The sequence below is a fragment of the Pediculus humanus genome, genomic scaffold, assembly GCF_000006295.1.
Source record: "Pediculus humanus corporis 1103172107724 genomic scaffold, whole genome shotgun sequence".
Classification (NCBI taxonomy): domain Eukaryota; kingdom Metazoa; phylum Arthropoda; class Insecta; order Psocodea; family Pediculidae; genus Pediculus; species Pediculus humanus.
In genome coordinates, this window is record NW_002987327.1 from 43,085 (window position 1) to 62,700 (window position 19,616).

Sequence of the window (19,616 nt, forward strand, 5' to 3'; positions counted from 1 at the left end):
TTGTAATTCAAAAAAAAAAAAATGAAAATTTAGTGAATGAATAATAAAATAAAATAAATAACCCAGTAAAAAAAAAAAATTATTTATTTATTTATTTATTTTTTTTTCAAGTGTTTTTTTTTTTTTTAATTATACTTTACATGGAACGTATAAAAAAAATTTTGAAATATTTATTAGAAATTGACGAATCAATATTCAAATACTACGCTTTGACATAAGTTAAACATGAGCGTAACTTAAAAACCAAGGTTATCGTAATTTACAATTCCCCGATTGCGTCGGTTAGTGTGGTTGGCTAATGTTAAAATCAGTTCCGTTAGTTGACTGTTTTTAATCAAAAGCCGCGATATAAAATTTATATAAATTTGAATTATTATTATTTTTTTTTTTAAATTAAATTAAATTATTATTATTAACAAACGTTATTTTTTTTCTCTATAAAAATATAGTTGTTATATAGCTTTTGAATAATTTATAATTAAAGTAAGTAAATATAACTTTATGTAATGTTGTAATGTCAGTAGTTTGATAATTTTTTTGTAAATTTATACATAAAAATTTACCTCCTATTTATTATAAGTTTTTTGAATGTATTATTAATTTAAATTTTTATTTTTATGTATATTTAAGTGAAAATTTATTTATTTATTACAGTAAATTTCAAAATGTCCACCACTGTGACTGATTTGACCTTGTCCAATGGTATGAAAATGCCTATTCTTGGTTATGGAACCTGGCAGGTAAATAAAAATTATTATTATGCAATATTAAAGTAATAATGTACATAATGTGAATCACATTTTTGTATTTTATTATTATTTTAATACCTAAAAAAATCATTTTATTAAAATTAATTGTTAGCTATGAATAATTATGCTCATGACAAGTATTATTATTACTCATAAAATACTTGAAACCAATAATAATATGCATATTATTATTATTATTTTCTTTGTTTTCAAACCATTTCAATTTCAGGTTTTTCAATACCTGTATGTTAAAAGTATAACTATATAAAAATTTTAATAGGGAGAGAGACTTGAGAGTATATTTTATTTTTCTTAAATGAAAACTTTTTTTTAAGAAAAACAATATACTCAATAAAAGTGTTAGAACTTGTAATTGACAAAAGCAAAACGGAAAATATTATTATTATTATTAAAATAAATTTTTTTTTATCCTAATGCTTTGCAATAGTAGTAGTTTTTCTTTGTTTTTAAACCATAGACGTAGAACTTTATTTTTTTTAAAATTAAATTTATGTATATATATATATTAAAAAAAAAGAATAAAATCAATATTCAAGGTTTGTTTTAAGTACAAGTAAACTTAAAAATTAATAATAATAATAATAATAATATTATATATACTTAAAAAATTATTTTGAGAAAAAATGTGTTCAATTTTGTTTTTCTGTAAATAACAAATCAAAATCTTCTCGCGTCTTTTGTGCTAAAATTTTAGCCATGATTTTCCTGTGTTTTTGAAGTTGTCTTATTTCTTTTATTTTCACTCTTCTGTTTTCTTCGTTTTCTTCCATTTCAAAAAGGACATTACTAACCAATGACAATTCTTTGTCAACTGTTCTTTTTACTACTACACTATTTAACAAGCATCTGTGTTTGCACGTTTCAACTCTTCGTCTAAATCGTACTTCGTAACGTGGATTGAATAATTTCCTATTATTTTTTGATTCAGTACTGGATGGACCCCAATTTTCGGCTTGCCTAAACATGGACATTAATTTCCTTGCTTTAAGATACTTAATAAATTTCACGAGAAACCCCAAAGCGAGAGACAATATTAGGCATCCCATTGCAATGTAATCAACTAGTCTTGTAAACTTTTTGTAATAAAAAAAAATGAAAAATGTAGTGCCTGATATGAATAGTGACATACACCAGGAAGTCTTGTAGAAACAAGAAGGAGGGTTTTTTAATAGGAAATAAATGTCGTCGAATAATCTTTGAAATCCGTAGAGTACTAAAACACAATAAAAGAAAAATACAGCTGATAACCTTAATAAATTTAACGATGACATGTAATATGGCAAGTAAGAATCTCCTGTGTTCACTCCTAAAAATAAGCATAATAAAAAAGCAAGTAAAAGAAGTAAAAACCTAGTGTAAATATAATAAGAAGAACTTATAATTTCTTCACTTAGGGATCCTTCAATTATAATCAATTGAAGAACTCCCGTTTGTAGAGTAACTATAAAAATAATAATAAAATACAAGCTTCCCCAAACGGGTGCTGCCGCTAGCAAACCTAATGCTTCGGGATAAATACAAAAAATGAGATCGTCCAAACTGTATACTTCGTAATGAGCGGGATTTGTATCCAATTGACAATATAAATTTTCAATGAGCAAATATGCGAAAATACTGTAAACAACAAGTGAGAAAAGGTGGGCCATGCAAAGATAGCTGGATCGAATCCCTGTGTTTACAGTGACGGGAGTAAAAGACCCAAATAAAACGTTACCCGCTTCGTAAAGTTTCAAACTGATTATATTTGATTTTATTGATTCTATCCAGGTTCCCAGATTGAAAAATGATTTCCAGGGAGTATTGAAAAATAATAAAATCCCTTGTATTCGAAACGATGAAAGAGTAATTACACTAATCATGACGGTTAAAGAAGTAAGAATAAACACGTTTCCAACACGTATTGTAGAGTCTAAATCTTTTAACGTTTTAACTATAACAACGGCAGCTATGGTAAAGGATATGGACATGTGTATTATGTACATGACGGGTGGTAAAGTCCACGGGTCTTTACTCGTTCCAAACTCAATAACTCTATGTTTATAAAACAAACAAGCGGAAAATTCATCCGTTTTATAATTAAAACAAGATTTTCTTGACTCGATTTCCGACGAACAAATAGGACACTGATCAATTTCATCGAGGCCGATACAATTTGGAGTATAATTGTAATAATCGCTAAAGCAGCTCATCCAAGGTGGATACGGATGATTAAACATTGATACAAAAATATAATATATAAAAAAAACGCTAAAATGAAAATTTATTACGCTTTCCAAAAAAGTATTTAGTAAAAACAAATATCCTAACCCGTTGGCCACTGGCATCATTTCACCGAAAACAAGACAACCTTTTTGTGTAAATTGTCCGATGAAAACTTGTACAAATATGGTCGGACATCCGAAAAATATGTACGTTATAAGTATTTGAATTAAATTAATATTATGGTCTTTTTCGGTAAAGCCGATGGTTAAAAATGATGTCCAGGAAATGGTATAAGCCAAAAAAAAAAAAATATGTTGCCACTGGCTTTTCCACTGAAATTTTGATGCGGTTCCCTCTTTGGTGTTGAATGATCCCGATCCGGTAAGGGAAAATTTTGTACTTGTATCACTCTTAGAATGTGTAGAGCCGTGAAATGATCCGATAGAATCGGTTCTATTAACGTCTATTTTATCCAGTTTGAAAAAATATTAATTTGATTTATTTATTTATTGATTGATTGATTGATTGATCGATTTCAAAAAATTGTGTTTTGTTATTTTTAATTTTTCATTTAAATTTTTCAATAAAATTTAAATTCGATTAATTCGATTTTTTATTTGCGAATCCCCTTGGATAATATGTATTATTTTTTTTTTCTCACTCACAAAATAAATAACATTTTAATGTATAAAAAAATAAAATAAAAATCAAAAAAAAATAATGTTATGTATGTAACTTTTATACAAAATTTTTATTTTACTGATGTTTACTCATACTGACTCCATTGTGGATATTAATTGACAACAAATCGAAAAATATCATTGAACGAAAGCAAATTAAAAATAAAATAATTTTTTAAAAACTTTTTCTTCTTCTCTACTTTTTTATTTACTTTATTAATTATTTATTTTTAAAATTATTATTATTATTATTATTTTTTAAAGGCCGATGAAGAAAAATTAGAAGCGGCTTTAGATTGTGCTTTGGAAACTGGTTATCGTCATATCGACACTGCTTACGTTTATAAAAATGAACACGTTGTCGGAAGAGTACTCAAAAGATGGTTGGATGAGGGAAAAGTCAAAAGAGAAGATCTTTTCATTGTGACGAAGGTAATTATAATAATAATAATAATAATAAATTAACTTAACCGACAATCTTTTAAATCGTTTGAATAAATAAAACCATCTTTATCGACGCAATACGTATTTTGATCGAAAATTTGTTTTGTGCAATAATTTCCGTTAGGTTCGCATTCATATGAAAATGGTACCTGCTGTTGGTTCATTTCGTAAACGTGTTTGTCATAAGCACAATTACAATCGGTACCACCATTCTTCGGCACGTCATAAGTAAGCAATTTATTATTTACGTACACGCACCGAGTCCTAATCGATTACAAATATAAAATAATTATTATTAATATTTTGCAAAAAGAAAAAATAAAAACAGAAAAACTTACTTTTCTTTTATTTTTTGTACTCTTCCATAACTGCCATCGTGGTTGCAATTTGACGTGGGTAAAGTTATTTTAACGGTTCCGTGATTTCGCAATAATTCTTTTGCCTTTTCTATAACATTACGTTCGCTATCGCATTTTTTATAATATTGTTCTCCGATTTTATTTTTATTATCTGCGTTTACAAAAAAAAAAAAAAATCGTTAATAAGAGTTTTAAATAATTGTACGTTAATAATACGAAACCGTCGTACAGCATGGTAAAGATGTCATCATTTTTAACGGTACCATAAGAGTATAGGGAAATCCTGTTATGGTATGTGCGCACCAACAAACATCTTGATCGCACTGAAGAGGTTCGAAATTACCAATATTATCACAATGTAGGGTCACTTCTGATTTTTTTTCTTCATTTATTTTATGAATTTCATCTACGAAACGACTGCATTCTTTAAAAGAAAAAAAGAAAAAAATCATGGCGTATATAAGGATTTTAAATAACAAAAAAATTTGCATGGTAAGAATTTAATTTGTTGTTTGTTTGTTTGTTGTTGTTGTTTGTTCGAAACATACTCACCACATGTCATGTTATATTTATCTGCATTGAACCATTTTTCTTCTCCGAATATTCTATTGCCAATATTATCAGAACAAAAACATTTACCAAATCCACGTTCTCCTTTGCATTGTTTTGGGGCAAAACCACCGTTGGGAAGACATTGTGGTTCCCAATATTTATTATTCGTCCAAATTTTATCCGTTCGTTTATAATATTCGCATGCTTGAGGGGGAAAAACATTTTTAAAAAAATAAATAAATAAAATAGGAAAATTTTTTTCTTAGTAGAAGCTTTATATGCACCTTGAGTCGAATCTTTGACGCATTTTTCTTCGTATCCACATTTTAATCCAGGTTGACATTCGCTGGATTTGAGACAAAATTCATTTTCATCTGGAAAATTACATTAAAAAAAGAAAAATTTATCAATTTTTCAACTTTTAAAACATCCAATTATTCCTGTTGTGTTTTTTTGAGAGAGAGAGAGAGAGAATTTTTCATTTAATGTTTAACGGTTTTCACTAGTAGAATTTTTCAACATTAAAAATGCGTTGTAATCGATTTTTTTTCCTTTTTTTCTTTTTTTTTTAATGGGAAAAGAAATTAAAAAACAATCGTTTGTAATAAATAATAAAAAGATTTTCTACGCACATAAAAAAGAAAAAAAAGGAAATCATTGCGTGTTCGATTAAATTATTCTCTTTGTGTTGTTATTATTATTATTATTCTTACTCTTTTTTTATTCGAGTTCCTTTTTTTTTAATATAAATAATGAAGAAAATTACCATCGATTATTTTCATAAAATAAACAGAATTTTTCATTCAATATTAAATAATATATGAAATATAATTTACCCTTTAGTTTTACACACCCTGGACAACATCCACCAACGTTGACATTTTTTTTATAAAAATATCCCTGGGGACATGATTTTTCTGTTATCGATGATTTACACGTAATAAATTTCGGGCAAATATATTCGAAATTCCCGGAAGTTATTAAACAAAATAATAATAATAATTTTGAATTCATTTTTTTCATTCCGTGAAAAACTTTTTGCGTTTTTCAAGGATCTTTCAAAAAAAATTAATACATAATAAAATAATTTACTACGTTCAAGGTTAAACAATTAAAACAATATTAAACAATTAAATAAATAAACTTTTTAATAATTATCCAATTATTTATTAATCATGAATATATATATATATATATTATTTTTCACATCACACTGAGAATTTTTTTTTTTTTTAAAGACGCTTTGAAGATTTAACTGATTATAATTATTATCTAATCTTTGGGTATTGGATTTAAGCTTATTATTTAAAAAATAAATAATAATAATAATAATAATAATAATAATAATAATGATAATGATATTGTTTATCGTTTAGCTTCCCAACATCGGTAATAGAGAATCCCATGTTCAAAAATTTTTGGATCTTTCACTTTCGAAATTACAATTGGATTATGTTGATCTATATTTGATTCATACTCCTTTTGGATTAAAATATGTCGACGATGAAACGACATTTCCGTTAAAACCGGATAAAACAGTCGATTTTGATTATTCTACAGATTTGATAGCAATATGGAAGGTGAAAATAACGACATTTTATTATTATTAAGAAAAAGAAGAAGAAGAAGGATTATGTTGACGTTGACGTTTTTTTCGTAGAAAATGGAAGAGATGGTTGATTTGGGTAAAACAAAATCGATTGGAGTTTCAAATTTTTCATCTGAACAAGTTGATAGAATAGTTGAAATAGCAAGAATAAAACCCGTTACGAATCAAGTTGAACTCCATGTTTATAATCAGCAAAGAGAATTGGAAGAAGCATTGAAAAAACATAATATTACATTAACGGCTTATTCATCGTTGGGAACACCCGGATCGAAAATATTTTTTGAACAATTCGGTTCACAGTATGTAAAATAAACTTAGTTAAACGAAAAAAATTATTTAAATTTAAAAATTTCATTTTTTTTCTCTTTAGAATTGAACTTCCCAGTTTACTTGAGAATCCGGTCGTCGTGCAAATTGCGTCCGAAGTTGGCAAAACTGCGGCTCAAGTTCTTTTAAGATTCGTTATTCAAAGAGGAATTGCTACCATTCCTAAAAGTGTTACACCGCACAGAATAAAGGAAAATTTTAATGTATGTTTTTATAAAATTATTTGAAATGTAAGAAAAAATAATAATTAATAAATATATATATATATATATATATATATATAATTTCAGATTTTCGATTTTGAATTATCGCCGGAACAAATGTCACAATTGGAAGCCCTTGATAAGAAAACCAGAATATTAAAAATGGAAGAATTTTTTAAAAAGTAATTATTAATTTATATATTTAATAATTTTAATAGCCACTGACTGTTACACAATAAGAAAATGTTTTTTTTTTTTTTTGTTTGTTTTCAGTTTGGAAACTCATCCGGAGAACCCATTTTCAAAATGAATTTACCAAATGCAGATATAAATATAAAAAGTAATGATATAATTAGAAAAGTTTTTTGTGGTTCATAATTTGTTTAAAAATTTGTGTTTGCTTTTTTAGATATTAGAATAATAAAATTTAAAAAAAAATATTTTTAAATTAAATAATAAGGAAAGTATAAAACCTAACCAATACCAAATATTCCTTTTTTAACTATATTAGCTGCACGGAGTTTTAGAGGTTAGCTTTCTGCAGATTAAATAAAAAATTAAATGAAATACTTTAAAATGTGTGTACAGGTAATTAATTAATTAATAAATTTTCAAAATTATTTTTTGAATTGTTTTTTATTAATTTAATAAAATAAAAATATTTACATATATTTTTTTCATATTCTGCCGAATTAAAATTTAGCCAAAAAAAAAAGAATTATAAAAGGCCGATGGTAAACCTGTTAAAACTTCAAGTATTAAAAAACTTGTACACATTTAATTTAAAATTATTTACTTAAGAAACTTCTTAAATTATTTCAATATGTTTAAAAAATAAAATAACATATTTACAGCATAATAATTTTTGAATTTAAAAAAAAAAAAAACAAATAATAAATAATTTTATGTCGTGGCATTTGATTGTACGTATTGGCGACAAATTTATAAAGTGGCGAAATAATTTTTGATAATTCATAGTAGTGACGTCACCGATTATTGACTTCCTCTACTGTATTAATTTTTTATGGACCCTTTATTTTATCTATAGTGTTTTTCTAACTAAAATAAAAAATGATGAAAATGGAAACAGATAAGATTATTGGAGATGGTAATTCAAATACACAGGTTTGTGTTGGATTTAACTTTCCATTGTAGATTTTTAATAAGTGGGTCGCACCACGGTCATAATTTCTCGCCATTTTGTATTAAAAATACTGTTTTATTTTAAGTTATATTTCTGTCAAAATATTAGTTATGTGAATATTTGTTTTGTGTTACTTTTTAAGGGAATTAACAAAAAAGTTATATTTTAAAATACTGTTTTTCGAGTTTAAGACTTATTAATTGTAACACATTGTGTTATTTAAAAGTAAACAAGAAAATTAAATTTTTGATTGTTTTCTTAGCTACTGTGACTTTTTCAAAATACTACTAACAATCTTAGAAAGATATATTAATTGGGACAATTTATTTAAAAATTATATGCATGAAATTTAATTTATTTCATCCTAATATTATTGAATTCTAAGAATAATATGTCAAGCCTATAAACATATATGTTTTGTTATGTTTTATCTAACCATTAATGTAATTATTAGTATACAGTTATTTTTTACTTTATGCATTTTATTGTATAGATAATTGCTTTTTTTTTTTCTATTTTAAAATATAATATGGTTCTTTTTTTATATGATTTTTAAGTATAAATTTATTTCTTTTTTTTTTATAAACTTGACTACCTAAAATGGTTTTTAAGTTTAAAATTGTATACTTGATAAATTTTTCTTTGTTTTTGTTAATGCTTGATTTTTTTTTTTTTTTTTTAAATTAAAAATAAAAGTAGTTTGCCATTTAAAAGAAAGAAATATAAAATTTTTTTATTTATTGGCCATAAAAAATCTAATTTTGTACTATTTTGCAGTTATATTTATTTATTTTTATTTTATTATTTTTTTTTAATTTTTTCATGAAATTATTATTATAAAGTATTAATAAGATGATTTTGTGCTATTTTATAATATTACAAATTTTTTTTTTTTTTAGTTTAGTCCCATGACTATTTTGTATGATCCATCTCGTAAAAAGGAACCTTCATCACAGTATGTAACAGAAAGGGAAAGCTGTATTAAATTTTTTGAAAAATGGAGCGAGCAAGATCAAATCGAATTTGTAGAACATCTGTTATCAAGAATGTGTCATTATCAGCATGGCCATATAGACTCATATTTAAAGCCAATGTTACAAAGAGATTTTATTTCCTTATTACCAAGTAAGAATTCAAAAAAAAAAAAATTAACACAAAAAATCATAAAAATAATAATAAAATTTTGAAAATTTAGAGAGAGGCCTTCATCATGTAGCAGAGTGTATATTATCATATTTAGATGCAGAATCACTATATTCAGCAGAAAGAGTGTGCAAAGAATGGTATAGAGTGATCTCAGAAGGAATGTTGTGGAAAAAATTAATTGAGAGAAAAGTAAGAACAGATTCTTTGTGGCGAGGATTAGCAGAGCGAAGAGGATGGTATGCATTTTTTTTTTTTTTTTTTTTTTACTTTAAAGTATGATCACTTCTCTAATTAATGATTTATTATTTTAGGATTGAATATTTATTTAAACCTAAACCTGGAGAAACATTTCCACATAATTCATTTTATAGGTCTCTATTCCCTAAAATAATTCAAGATATCGATGTAAGTGAAAATTTTTTCTGGTAAAATTGTTTGTTTTTTTTTTTTTTTTTAAAATGAAGATGATGATTTAATTTGTTTCAAATTCTAAAACTTATAGAGTATAGAGCAGAATTGGCGAATGGGACGACATGTATTACAGAGAATAAATTGTAGATCAGAGAATTCTAAGGGTGTTTACTGTCTTCAGTATGATGATCAAAAAATTGTTTCCGGTCTTAGGGATAATACCATTAAAATTTGGGATAGAAAAACCTTACAATGTGTTAAAGTAAATGACAAAAATTTTTAATTTTCTTGATTTTGTTGTTTTCTAACAAGGTTTTAATAGTTGATGAGATTAATAATTTTAATTTTTAAAAAAATATGTTATTTTTTTTATTATTTTAGGTGTTAACAGGTCATACGGGTTCAGTACTTTGCTTGCAGTACGATGATAAAGTTATTATTAGTGGGTCCAGTGACTCGACAGTTAGAGTGTGGGATGTTAATACAGGTGAAATGGTCAGTACATTAATTCACCATTGTGAAGCTGTTTTACACTTGCGTTTTAATGACGGCATGATGGTGACTTGTTCAAAAGTTGGTATTTGTTTAATTGATGATAATAAAATTGTTTTTCGCAACAGTTTATATTTAACATAATTATCCGTTTTATACTTTAAGGATCGTTCCATTGCCGTTTGGGACATGACAGCGCCGACTATAATGACTCTAAGGACTGTATTGGTTGGTCACCGTGCGGCTGTTAATGTGGTAGATTTTGACGAAAAGTACATCGTAAGTGCTTCGGGTGATCGTACAATCAAAGTATGGAATACTTCCACGTGCGAATTTGTTCGTACTCTGAATGGACACAAAAGAGGAATCGCTTGTTTACAATACAAAGATAGGTTTGTTGTCAGTGGAAGTTCTGATAACACGATAAGGCAAGTCACTTTTTTTTTTTTTTTTTTTTACATTATCATATTAATTATCTTAAACTCACATAAACTAATTTTGAATTTTATTAGACTGTGGGACGTCGAATGCGGAGCTTGCCTTCGCGTTCTTGAGGGTCACGAAGAATTAGTTCGGTGTATTAGGTTTGACACTAAGAGAATAGTATCTGGAGCTTACGATGGAAAAATAAAAGTTTGGGATTTGGTCGCAGCTTTGGATCCCCGAGCTCCTGCTAGTACTTTATGTTTAAGAACTTTAGTCGTACGTATATTTCCCATTAATTAAAATATTCTGGAATGCTATTTAAATGCACAGTTTATCAATTTATCAGTTTAATTTGTCAACATTAAAGATTATGCTTGTGATATTTGATATAAACACTACTGAACATTATTTATTTATTAGGAGCACACTGGAAGAGTTTTTCGATTACAGTTTGATGAATTTCAAATAGTGTCCAGCTCACATGACGATACAATTCTTATTTGGGATTTTTTAAACTTTATTCCAACTGATAACGTACTGAATAGCCCTGTTAATGCAGCAGCCACTGGTCACAGATCTCCTTCTCGTAAGTTCTTTCAATAAACAAATTTACCTTTTTTTTTTTTTTTTTACTTTTTGAATGATTACTAAACATTTTTTTTTTTTTTTTTTCATGTATTATGCACAGCCTTTGAATGACGATCTCTCGAAGACGGGTCTCCCAGTTGGTAGCAATAGTTAATCAATAGTGTTCATTTACAGTTGAAGTCACCTTTTTTTTTTTTTTTTTTAACAATTGACTAATAATTCAAAAGGCTTCCTACTTCAAAAAGAAGAAAAAAAAAAAAAAGAAAATTATGATAAAGTACCATATATATATAGGTATTATATAAAATCAGTGAAAAAATAATTTTTTTTCTGTGATCATAAACCGACATGGTTGAGGTTATGTTTCATCTCAACGTTTTCAATAATAAAATTAGTGATTTTTTTTTTTTTTTTTTTTTTATCTATACTATTAGTAATTAAAAAAACGTCTTTCTGTTAATTTACTGAACAGGGGGTCAAAAAAAAAAAAAAAAAAAAAAAATATCAGTGATGGAGTGAAAATTCGTTTTTATTATTATCGATTTTTATGTTTATTGTAATTTTTATAAAAATCGTTATAATGATTATTCGTTTGTAAGTTTTTTTTTTTTTTTTTAACTATAATAATAATAATAATAATAATAATAATAATAATAATAATAATTGTTACAGTGATGTGATGATATACAGAATTTACAAAACAATAATTTACATTTGTGAGTGCTTTTTGAGTGGCAAATTGGGCCTGAGTTATTACATGAGTGTTTTTTTTTTTTTTTTTTTTTAATTAATTCCAAAATGAAAATTGTAGTTACACCCCAATTTTATCATCTTTTTTGTCGTTAAAAAAAAACTATAAAACTAATTTAATTTAATTTTTTTTTTTTTTTTCGATTTAAATTTACTGGGCACATTTAACTTTGACGATGTAAAATAGTGCTAATGAATTTTTAATTAATATCAGCAGAGTAAGAATACAAAAAAATGCAAGTTGCTTCATGGCGCGATGCAGTATTAGACTTTAAAAACTTTTTTTTTTAAATTAAGTTTAATTAGTTTTTAATATTATCTTAAATTTTTTTTTAATTAAATGAAAAATAGTAAAAAAAAAAAAAAAAAAATTTAAATAAATTTAAAATATCAATTTACAAAAAATAAAGGGACCAAAGATACCTTAATTTTTTTTTTCCCCCTTCCCCCCAGAAGAAAACTGCTAAAAGGTTTCAGGTTTTAATCATCGGTGGTTTGATTATTTAAAAACTTTTTGTGGAATATTTCAATTTTTGTTTTTTTTTTTTTTTTTTCAAATTTTGAATTTAAAGTAAAAAGATAGTTTAACAGCCAAATTGGTATTTAAATAGTACTTTAAAAATTATTAATTTATTTTAGGTATTAATAATGCTATGTAGTCACTGTATAAAGTCTTTTATAGGTTTTTAATTTTTTTACAAGTTTTTATTTTTATTTTTTATTTTTGTATTCTTAGCCAAAAAAAAAATTTTTTTACAATCAAATTATTATTTACTTTTTGTTTTAAACAAATAAATATAAATAACTAGTAATATGCGATAAGTATTTTTAAAAAAATTGAATATTTGAGAAATTTGCCAAAAATTATTAGTTTTTTATGGGTTTTTTAAAAATCTTGTGCTATATTATTGTATAAAAACATAAATAATTGAAAAAATTGAGAAAAAAAAAAGATTTCATATTAAAAATATTAAAAAAAGTCAATAATTATATTGATATGAAAAATACCAAGACAAAACATTTTATTAATTGTCAAGGTGTTAATACGAAGTGGCAAATGTTTATCGAGGTAATTTAAAAAAAAAAAAATTAATGTCAACATTACATTTTTACTGTATAGAGTAAATGTAAAATTGAAAAATTATTAATTATAATTAAATATTAAACGTTGAAAGAAAAATTTAAAGTTGTAAGATAAGTTAAATACGAGATAAGTTATCTGTATGTAATAAATAATTAATCAAGGTATACAATAAATATAATAAAAAAATTTTTTTCTTCTGGCATCCAAAAAATATCCTTTAAATCAATTCTGAACAAAATATATAAAGAGTTTTCAGTTTTTTTTACTTGTTTAACGTGAAAAAAAAAATTTTATTATTTAAAACATTGCAGATTTTTTTTTAGCAGGATGCCTTCAATGTTTTTTTTTTAACTGAAATAGATTTAATTATAAATTAATGGAGAATTCTCATTGGTAAATAAAATGAAAATAATAATGTTTGTAGAGTGCAGCACAGAAAAGTCGAAATGTGAACCAGAAAATGGCGGAGGAACAGGTGAGAATTTTTTCAATTTAAAAACAAATTGTAATTATTTATGTTTAATTCTCTAGTTATAAATATTTAGATTTTTATTTAGAGTAAAAAAAACTCAATTAAATAGAATAATCAAAGAATGAGGCTCAATTTTACTTTAAGTCAAGTTTTGCGTATTATTATAAAACTGTATATATATGTATTTAATAGAATTTAGTTGTAGGAGACGCGTCCCGAAATATAATTTTATTTGTTTTAATAGTCATTCTTATTTAAATGCTTATTTATGTTTTACTACAATTTACGATATACTTTTGCATTGTCTTTTTGCGAGATGTGTTAGGGATTTTGTTAAAGTTATTTATTTTAAATATTCAAGTTAGGCAGACAAATTTGTTTTTTTTTTTTTTCTCTCTCTCTCTCTCTCAAACACTTTCAATGTAAAATACACCGAATTTTAAATTTCAATCAAATGTTTTTCCTCGTAGGCTTCACAATTTAAAAACAATACTTTTCATGCTATTAATAAAACTTTTAAACTATAAATTTAAAATTTAAAAAAACACATGCATTAAATATACAATTTTGTTTACTTATATTTTTAAATTTTACTTTTAGGAGGTAAGACAACTAGAATTGCTGTGCAAGCAATTATATGAATCCCAAAATCCTGCTAATAGAGCTGAAGCAGAAAAAGCACTGGTGATCTTCCAAGATGCTCCTGACACTCTCACTAAATGTCAACTTCTTCTGGCCAGAGGAGATTCTTGTTATGCTCAATTATTGGCAGCAACAACTCTTACAAGACTTGTGTCTCGGAGTACACAGGGACTTACTAGGGAACAAAGAATTGATATTCGTAAGTTAATTAATTACAATTAAAAACTATTAAAACTTCAATTTTTTTTTGTAAATATACATGAGTTATTATAAGTAAAAATGATTGCTACTCTTATTGTATTCATCTTAATTTTTTTAATCTTACTTCTTGTATTTTTCAGGCATTTATGTTTTGAATTATCTAGCAACTCGTCCAAAATTACCAAATTTTGTTATTCAAGCACTGGTAACTTTATTTGCCAAAATAACAAAGCTAGGCTGGTTTGATTGTGAAAAAGAAGAGTATGTTTTTAGAAATGTAGTTAGTGATACCTCTAAATTTTTACAAGTACATAAAAATTAATTTTATTTTAATTTTTGAAAAAAATCAGAAAATGTACTAATTTTTAATAAAATAAATTTTCTTATGTATTTTTATTTCAGGGCTCTGTTGAGCATTGCATGATTGGTGTACAGTTATTATCACATTTAGTTTGTGAAATGAATCAAGTATCTGAATCTGATGCCAATAGATCTTTGGCTAAACATAGGAGGATAGCAACTTCTTTTCGAGATTTACAATTATATGAAATTTTTGAACTCTCTTGTTCATTACTTACAACAGCAAGAGAAAACTGCAAAACATTAAATTTTAATGATGAAGCTCAGGTGGGTAAACCATATTTTTTAAGTAGGAGTTATTTACCTTAACTTGCAGTTTAATAAAATCTAATTTTTATTCAAAAAAAAAAAAAAATTGTTTACTTAATTATTTACTTATGAAAAATTAATTTTTTATTTTTACAGCACGCATTAGTGACTCAATTATTAAGGTTAGCACACAATTGTTTAACTTTTGACTTTATTGGAACGTCGCCCGACGAAAGTTCAGACGATCTTTGTACTGTTCAAATACCTACCAGTTGGAGGCCAGCTTTTCTTGATTTTTCAACATTAAAACTTTTTTTCGATTTGTATCATTCCTTGCCTGGAACATTGTCTTCGTTGGTACGTACAAAACTACGTAATTTTTCATTATTTTTTAAAAATAACTTTATGTATTTAAAAACCCCATGTTTAAATTAAACTAGTTAATTTACTTTTTTTTTTTTTTTTTTTTTTTGGCTTTTTCAGGCTTTGTCTTGTCTAGTTCAATTAGCTTCAGTAAGGCGATCTCTTTTTACCAATTCTGAACGAACTAAATTTTTAACCCACCTTGTCAATGGAGTAAAACATATACTTCAGAATCCTCAAGGTCTTAGTGATCCGAGTAACTATCATGAGTTTTGCCGTTTATTGGCAAGGCTAAAATCAAATTATCAGCTTGGCGAACTCGTAACCGTTGATAATTATCCTGAAGCAATTCAGTTAATAGCAAAATTTACAGTGGAAAGTTTACAGGTGTGATATTTTTTTCTTAAACTTAGTACTCAATTGATTTTGACTTACATGAATATTTTTAAAATCTAATAAATTTTTTTTTTTTTTTACAGATGTGGCAGTTTGCCCCAAACAGTGTTCACTATCTTCTTAGCTTGTGGCAACGTATGGTGGCATCCGTACCGTATGTCAAAGCGCAAGAACCTCACTTGCTTGATATTTATACCCCTGAAGTTACAAAAGCGTATATTACCTCCAGATTGGAATCCGTTGGCGTGGTAATCAGGTTCGTTTTTTGATTGTTTTTTTCATTCTATTCTTTTTCGTTTCAAATTTTTACCAAAAATAATAAAACTTGTTAATTTTAGGGAGGGATTAGAAGATCCTCTCAATGATTTAGGAATGGTGCAACAGCAATTGGAACAATTGTCTGTGATCGGTCGATGTGAATATCAGAAGACTTGCTCTTTGTTAGTGCAGTTATTTGATCAGGCTGCAAGAGCTTATCAAGAATCTTTAACAGTTCCTTCTTCTTCTTCATCTATCGAAATGAATATACAAGAAGGTAAAACAAAAAAAAGAGGAAAATTAAAAATTTTACAACACAACTATTTATTTCTCGTACCTTTTTTTTTTTTTAGGGAGGTTATCATGGCTTGTATATATAATTGGATCAGCCATAGCTGGGAGAGTATCGTTTAGCAGCAATGACGAATTAGATACTATGGACGGAGAATTAGTTTGCAGAGTCCTTCAATTAATGACTTTAACTGATTCTCGATTAGCCCAAGGAGGCTGTGAAAAATTAGAGCAAGCCATGCTTAGTTTTTTTGAACATTTCAGAAAAATTTACGTTGGAGATCAGGTTAGTTTTTTTTTTTTTTTTTTTTTTTTTCAAAACCTTATTTTAAAAAATGATATAATTTTACTAATAATAATTTTTTTTTTTTTTTTGGTTGCAAATTCAAAAAAATTCAAAAGTTTATAAAAGGCTGTCAAAAGTTTTGGGTCTTAGTGATGAATCAATTGTTTTAAGTGGGTTCATTAAAAAAATGTAATTATTTTTTTATTAATTTGTAATTTTAAATATTTAAATATTTATTTATTTGTTTTATTTATTTAAATTCTTATATTGGGTTTATTTATTTATTTTTTTTTTTTGAATTTTTAAAATAACAAATTTAAAATATTGGGGAAGAAGTGAACAAATTATTAGTAAAACTCTTCAACTGTTAAATGATCTTTCGGTCGGTTATAGTTGTGTTAGAAAGCTTGTCAAACTAGAAGAAGTACAGTTTATGCTCAATAATCATACCGTAAGTAAAAAAAAAAAAAAACATTTTAAATATAAAATAAATTTATACACGTGTGTAAAATTTTAATTTTTTTTTTTAATGTTAATTTAGAGTGAACACTTTCCATTTTTGGGTAATAACGTTGCGGTTAGCGAAATGAGATGCAGATCAATGTTTTACACTTCATTAGGTAGATTACTCATGGTTGATTTGGGAGAAGATGAAGAAAGATTTCAGAATTTTATGTTACCCCTCACAGGTAGGGTTTTTACCAAATTTATTTTTTTTTATTATCGTTTGTCTTAATTTTGGAATTAATGTTATTTTGTTTGTTTGTTTTACAGCAACATTTGAATCAGTAGGCACAATGCTGGCTTCGACCGAACCTCCTTTATTGGTGGCCGAAGAAGCAAAGAATGCACTTATTGGGTTAGCTCGAGATATTCGAGGTCTAGCGTTTGCATTCAATACGAAAATATCTTACATGATGTTTTTCGAATGGGTTTATCCCAATTACACTTCTATATTATTACATGCCATGGAACTGTGGTATCATGATCCTCAGGTAATGAGAATTCAATTAGCAAAGAATAAAATGTTGGTTTTTCTCTAAATTAATTGAATGAGAATAATGTTTTTTTTTTTTTTTTGTTTTAGGTTACTACTCCAGTTTTAAAACTTTTTGCCGAATTGGTTCAAAACAGATCTCAAAGGTTACAGTTTGACGTATCTTCGCCGAATGGAATTTTGTTATTTAGAGAAGCGAGTAAAATCATTTGTAGTTACGGTAATTAATTAATTAATTTATTTTAAAAACAAATTTACACAGAAGCGTAATTGATGATTTTAAATAATTAATTTTTATCATAAATTTCAGGGAGTCATATATTAAATATAGAAATATCAAAAGATCAAATATATCCATTAAAATTAAAAGGGATAGCTGTTTGTTTTTCAATGTTAAAAGCGGCCTTTTGCGGGAATTATGTTAATTTTGCAGTTTTTAGGTTGTACGGAGATGAAGCTTTGAATAATGTTTTGAACACTTTTGTGAAACTATTATTGTCCATTAATTTGAGTGATTTATTGGTCAGTGATTAAAAATAAAAATAAAAAAGATAATCCGCGATTTTAAATTTTTTTAAAACCGTGTTTCGTATTTTAAATTTATTTTTTTATTTTTCTCGTATGTGTTTGCGTTTTAGGATTATCCAAAGCTTTCTCAATCGTATTACGTTTTACTAGAATGTTTGGCACAGGATCATATGAGTTTTTTATCAACACTTGAGCCTAATGCTTTTTTATACATATTATCATCGATATCGGAAGGTCTCACAGCTTTAGGTATAAAAAAAAAAAAAAAACCTCCTATTATTCAATGAACTTATAATTACTTTCACCTAATACTAATAATTGATTTTATCTGTGATTTTAGATACAATGATTTGCACCGGTTGCTGTGCGACTCTTGATCATATTGTGACTTATTTATTTAAACAATTAACAATGAAAGGGAAAAAGACTCATAGAGGATTGACTGCGTCCAACGATATGTTCCTTCAGGTTCTAGAAAGACATCCGGAAATCCTTCAGCGAATTCTTAGCACTGTACTCAATGTGATAATGTTCGAAGACTGTAAGAATCAGTGGTCCATGTCCAGACCACTTTTAGGATTGATTCTTCTTAACGAAGAGGTAAAATGGTCAAATGTTAATAAGGTTTTTACCTCATACATAATGGAATTGAAATAATAATAATAATAACGTTTCAGTATTTTAACGGATTAAGAGAACAAATAATACGAAATCAACCCGTAGACAAGCAAGCTGCTATGCTTCAGTGGTTCGAAAGTCTGATGGACGGTATTGAAAGGAATTTACAGACGAAAAATAGAGATAGATTCACACAAAATTTATCAATGTTTAGAAGAGATATAAATGAATCGTTAAAAGGTCCTAATATGCCAGCGGCATCAGTTTGCGACATGGTAACGTCATAGGGATCCACGTATTAGCGGCAATATTTAAATAATAATAATAATAATAATAATAATTATTATGTATCGAAAGAGGAGGAGGAGAAAAAAAAAAAATACCATTCCTAATCACTACTTTTTTTTTTTTTTTTTTTTTTTTTTCATATTCTGTAGTTTAAAAAATTAATTAGCAAAAAATAATAATAATAATAATAATATTTAACATCACCAATGTTTGCCGTGGAAAAAATTTTATGTTTTTCTTTTTTTTTTTTCTCTCTCTCTCTCTCTCTCTCACGTGGGAGTCGACAGAATATTTAAATTTTTTAATATATATATATATAAATATTAGTTCTGATTTCCTGTGTGAATTGTATGTATATATAATTTGAGTTGAATTAGCCTTTTATTTTTTTCTAATTTTGACAGGTTGAAGAATCCCAGGAAATATTGGTTTCTTCAACGAGCGATACCTACAGTAATAAATAATGATAATAAAAAAAAA

The 19,616-nt window shown here is 26.2% G+C and overlaps 3 protein-coding genes across 3 annotated transcripts; all 3 read left to right on the forward strand.

The window, feature by feature from the left end:
- Window positions 1-665: 665 nt before the first annotated feature.
- Window positions 666-7,456, forward strand: Phum_PHUM317840 (aldose reductase, putative; the record flags this gene model as incomplete). The annotated part of the gene is made up of 7 exons (XM_002427365.1): window positions 666-740; window positions 3,917-4,084; window positions 6,384-6,587; window positions 6,668-6,915; window positions 6,987-7,146; window positions 7,234-7,328; window positions 7,420-7,456. The coding sequence occupies 7 exons, from the start codon at window positions 666-668 to the stop codon at window positions 7,454-7,456; spliced, it is 987 nt and encodes a 328-aa protein (XP_002427410.1).
- Window positions 7,457-8,217: 761 nt separating this feature from the next.
- Phum_PHUM317850 (F-box/WD-repeat protein 1A, putative) lies at window positions 8,218-11,368 on the forward strand (the record flags this gene model as incomplete). The annotated part of the gene is made up of 9 exons (XM_002427366.1): window positions 8,218-8,271; window positions 9,190-9,415; window positions 9,486-9,672; window positions 9,748-9,841; window positions 9,939-10,101; window positions 10,239-10,420; window positions 10,505-10,767; window positions 10,852-11,041; window positions 11,186-11,368. 9 exons carry the CDS (start codon window positions 8,218-8,220, stop codon window positions 11,366-11,368), a joined length of 1,542 nt encoding a protein of 513 aa, XP_002427411.1.
- A 2,233-nt stretch (window positions 11,369-13,601) lies between these two features.
- Phum_PHUM317860 (Exportin-7, putative) lies at window positions 13,602-19,135 on the forward strand (the record flags this gene model as incomplete). The annotated part of the gene is made up of 19 exons (XM_002427367.1): window positions 13,602-13,662; window positions 13,852-13,997; window positions 14,260-14,500; window positions 14,643-14,809; window positions 14,905-15,129; window positions 15,268-15,468; window positions 15,595-15,861; window positions 15,954-16,126; window positions 16,209-16,405; window positions 16,482-16,709; window positions 16,822-16,894; window positions 17,039-17,156; window positions 17,247-17,394; window positions 17,480-17,700; window positions 17,793-17,922; window positions 18,013-18,224; window positions 18,341-18,479; window positions 18,571-18,830; window positions 18,908-19,135. 19 exons carry the CDS (start codon window positions 13,602-13,604, stop codon window positions 19,133-19,135), a joined length of 3,435 nt encoding a protein of 1,144 aa, XP_002427412.1.
- Between the last annotated feature and the right edge of the window lie 481 nt (window positions 19,136-19,616).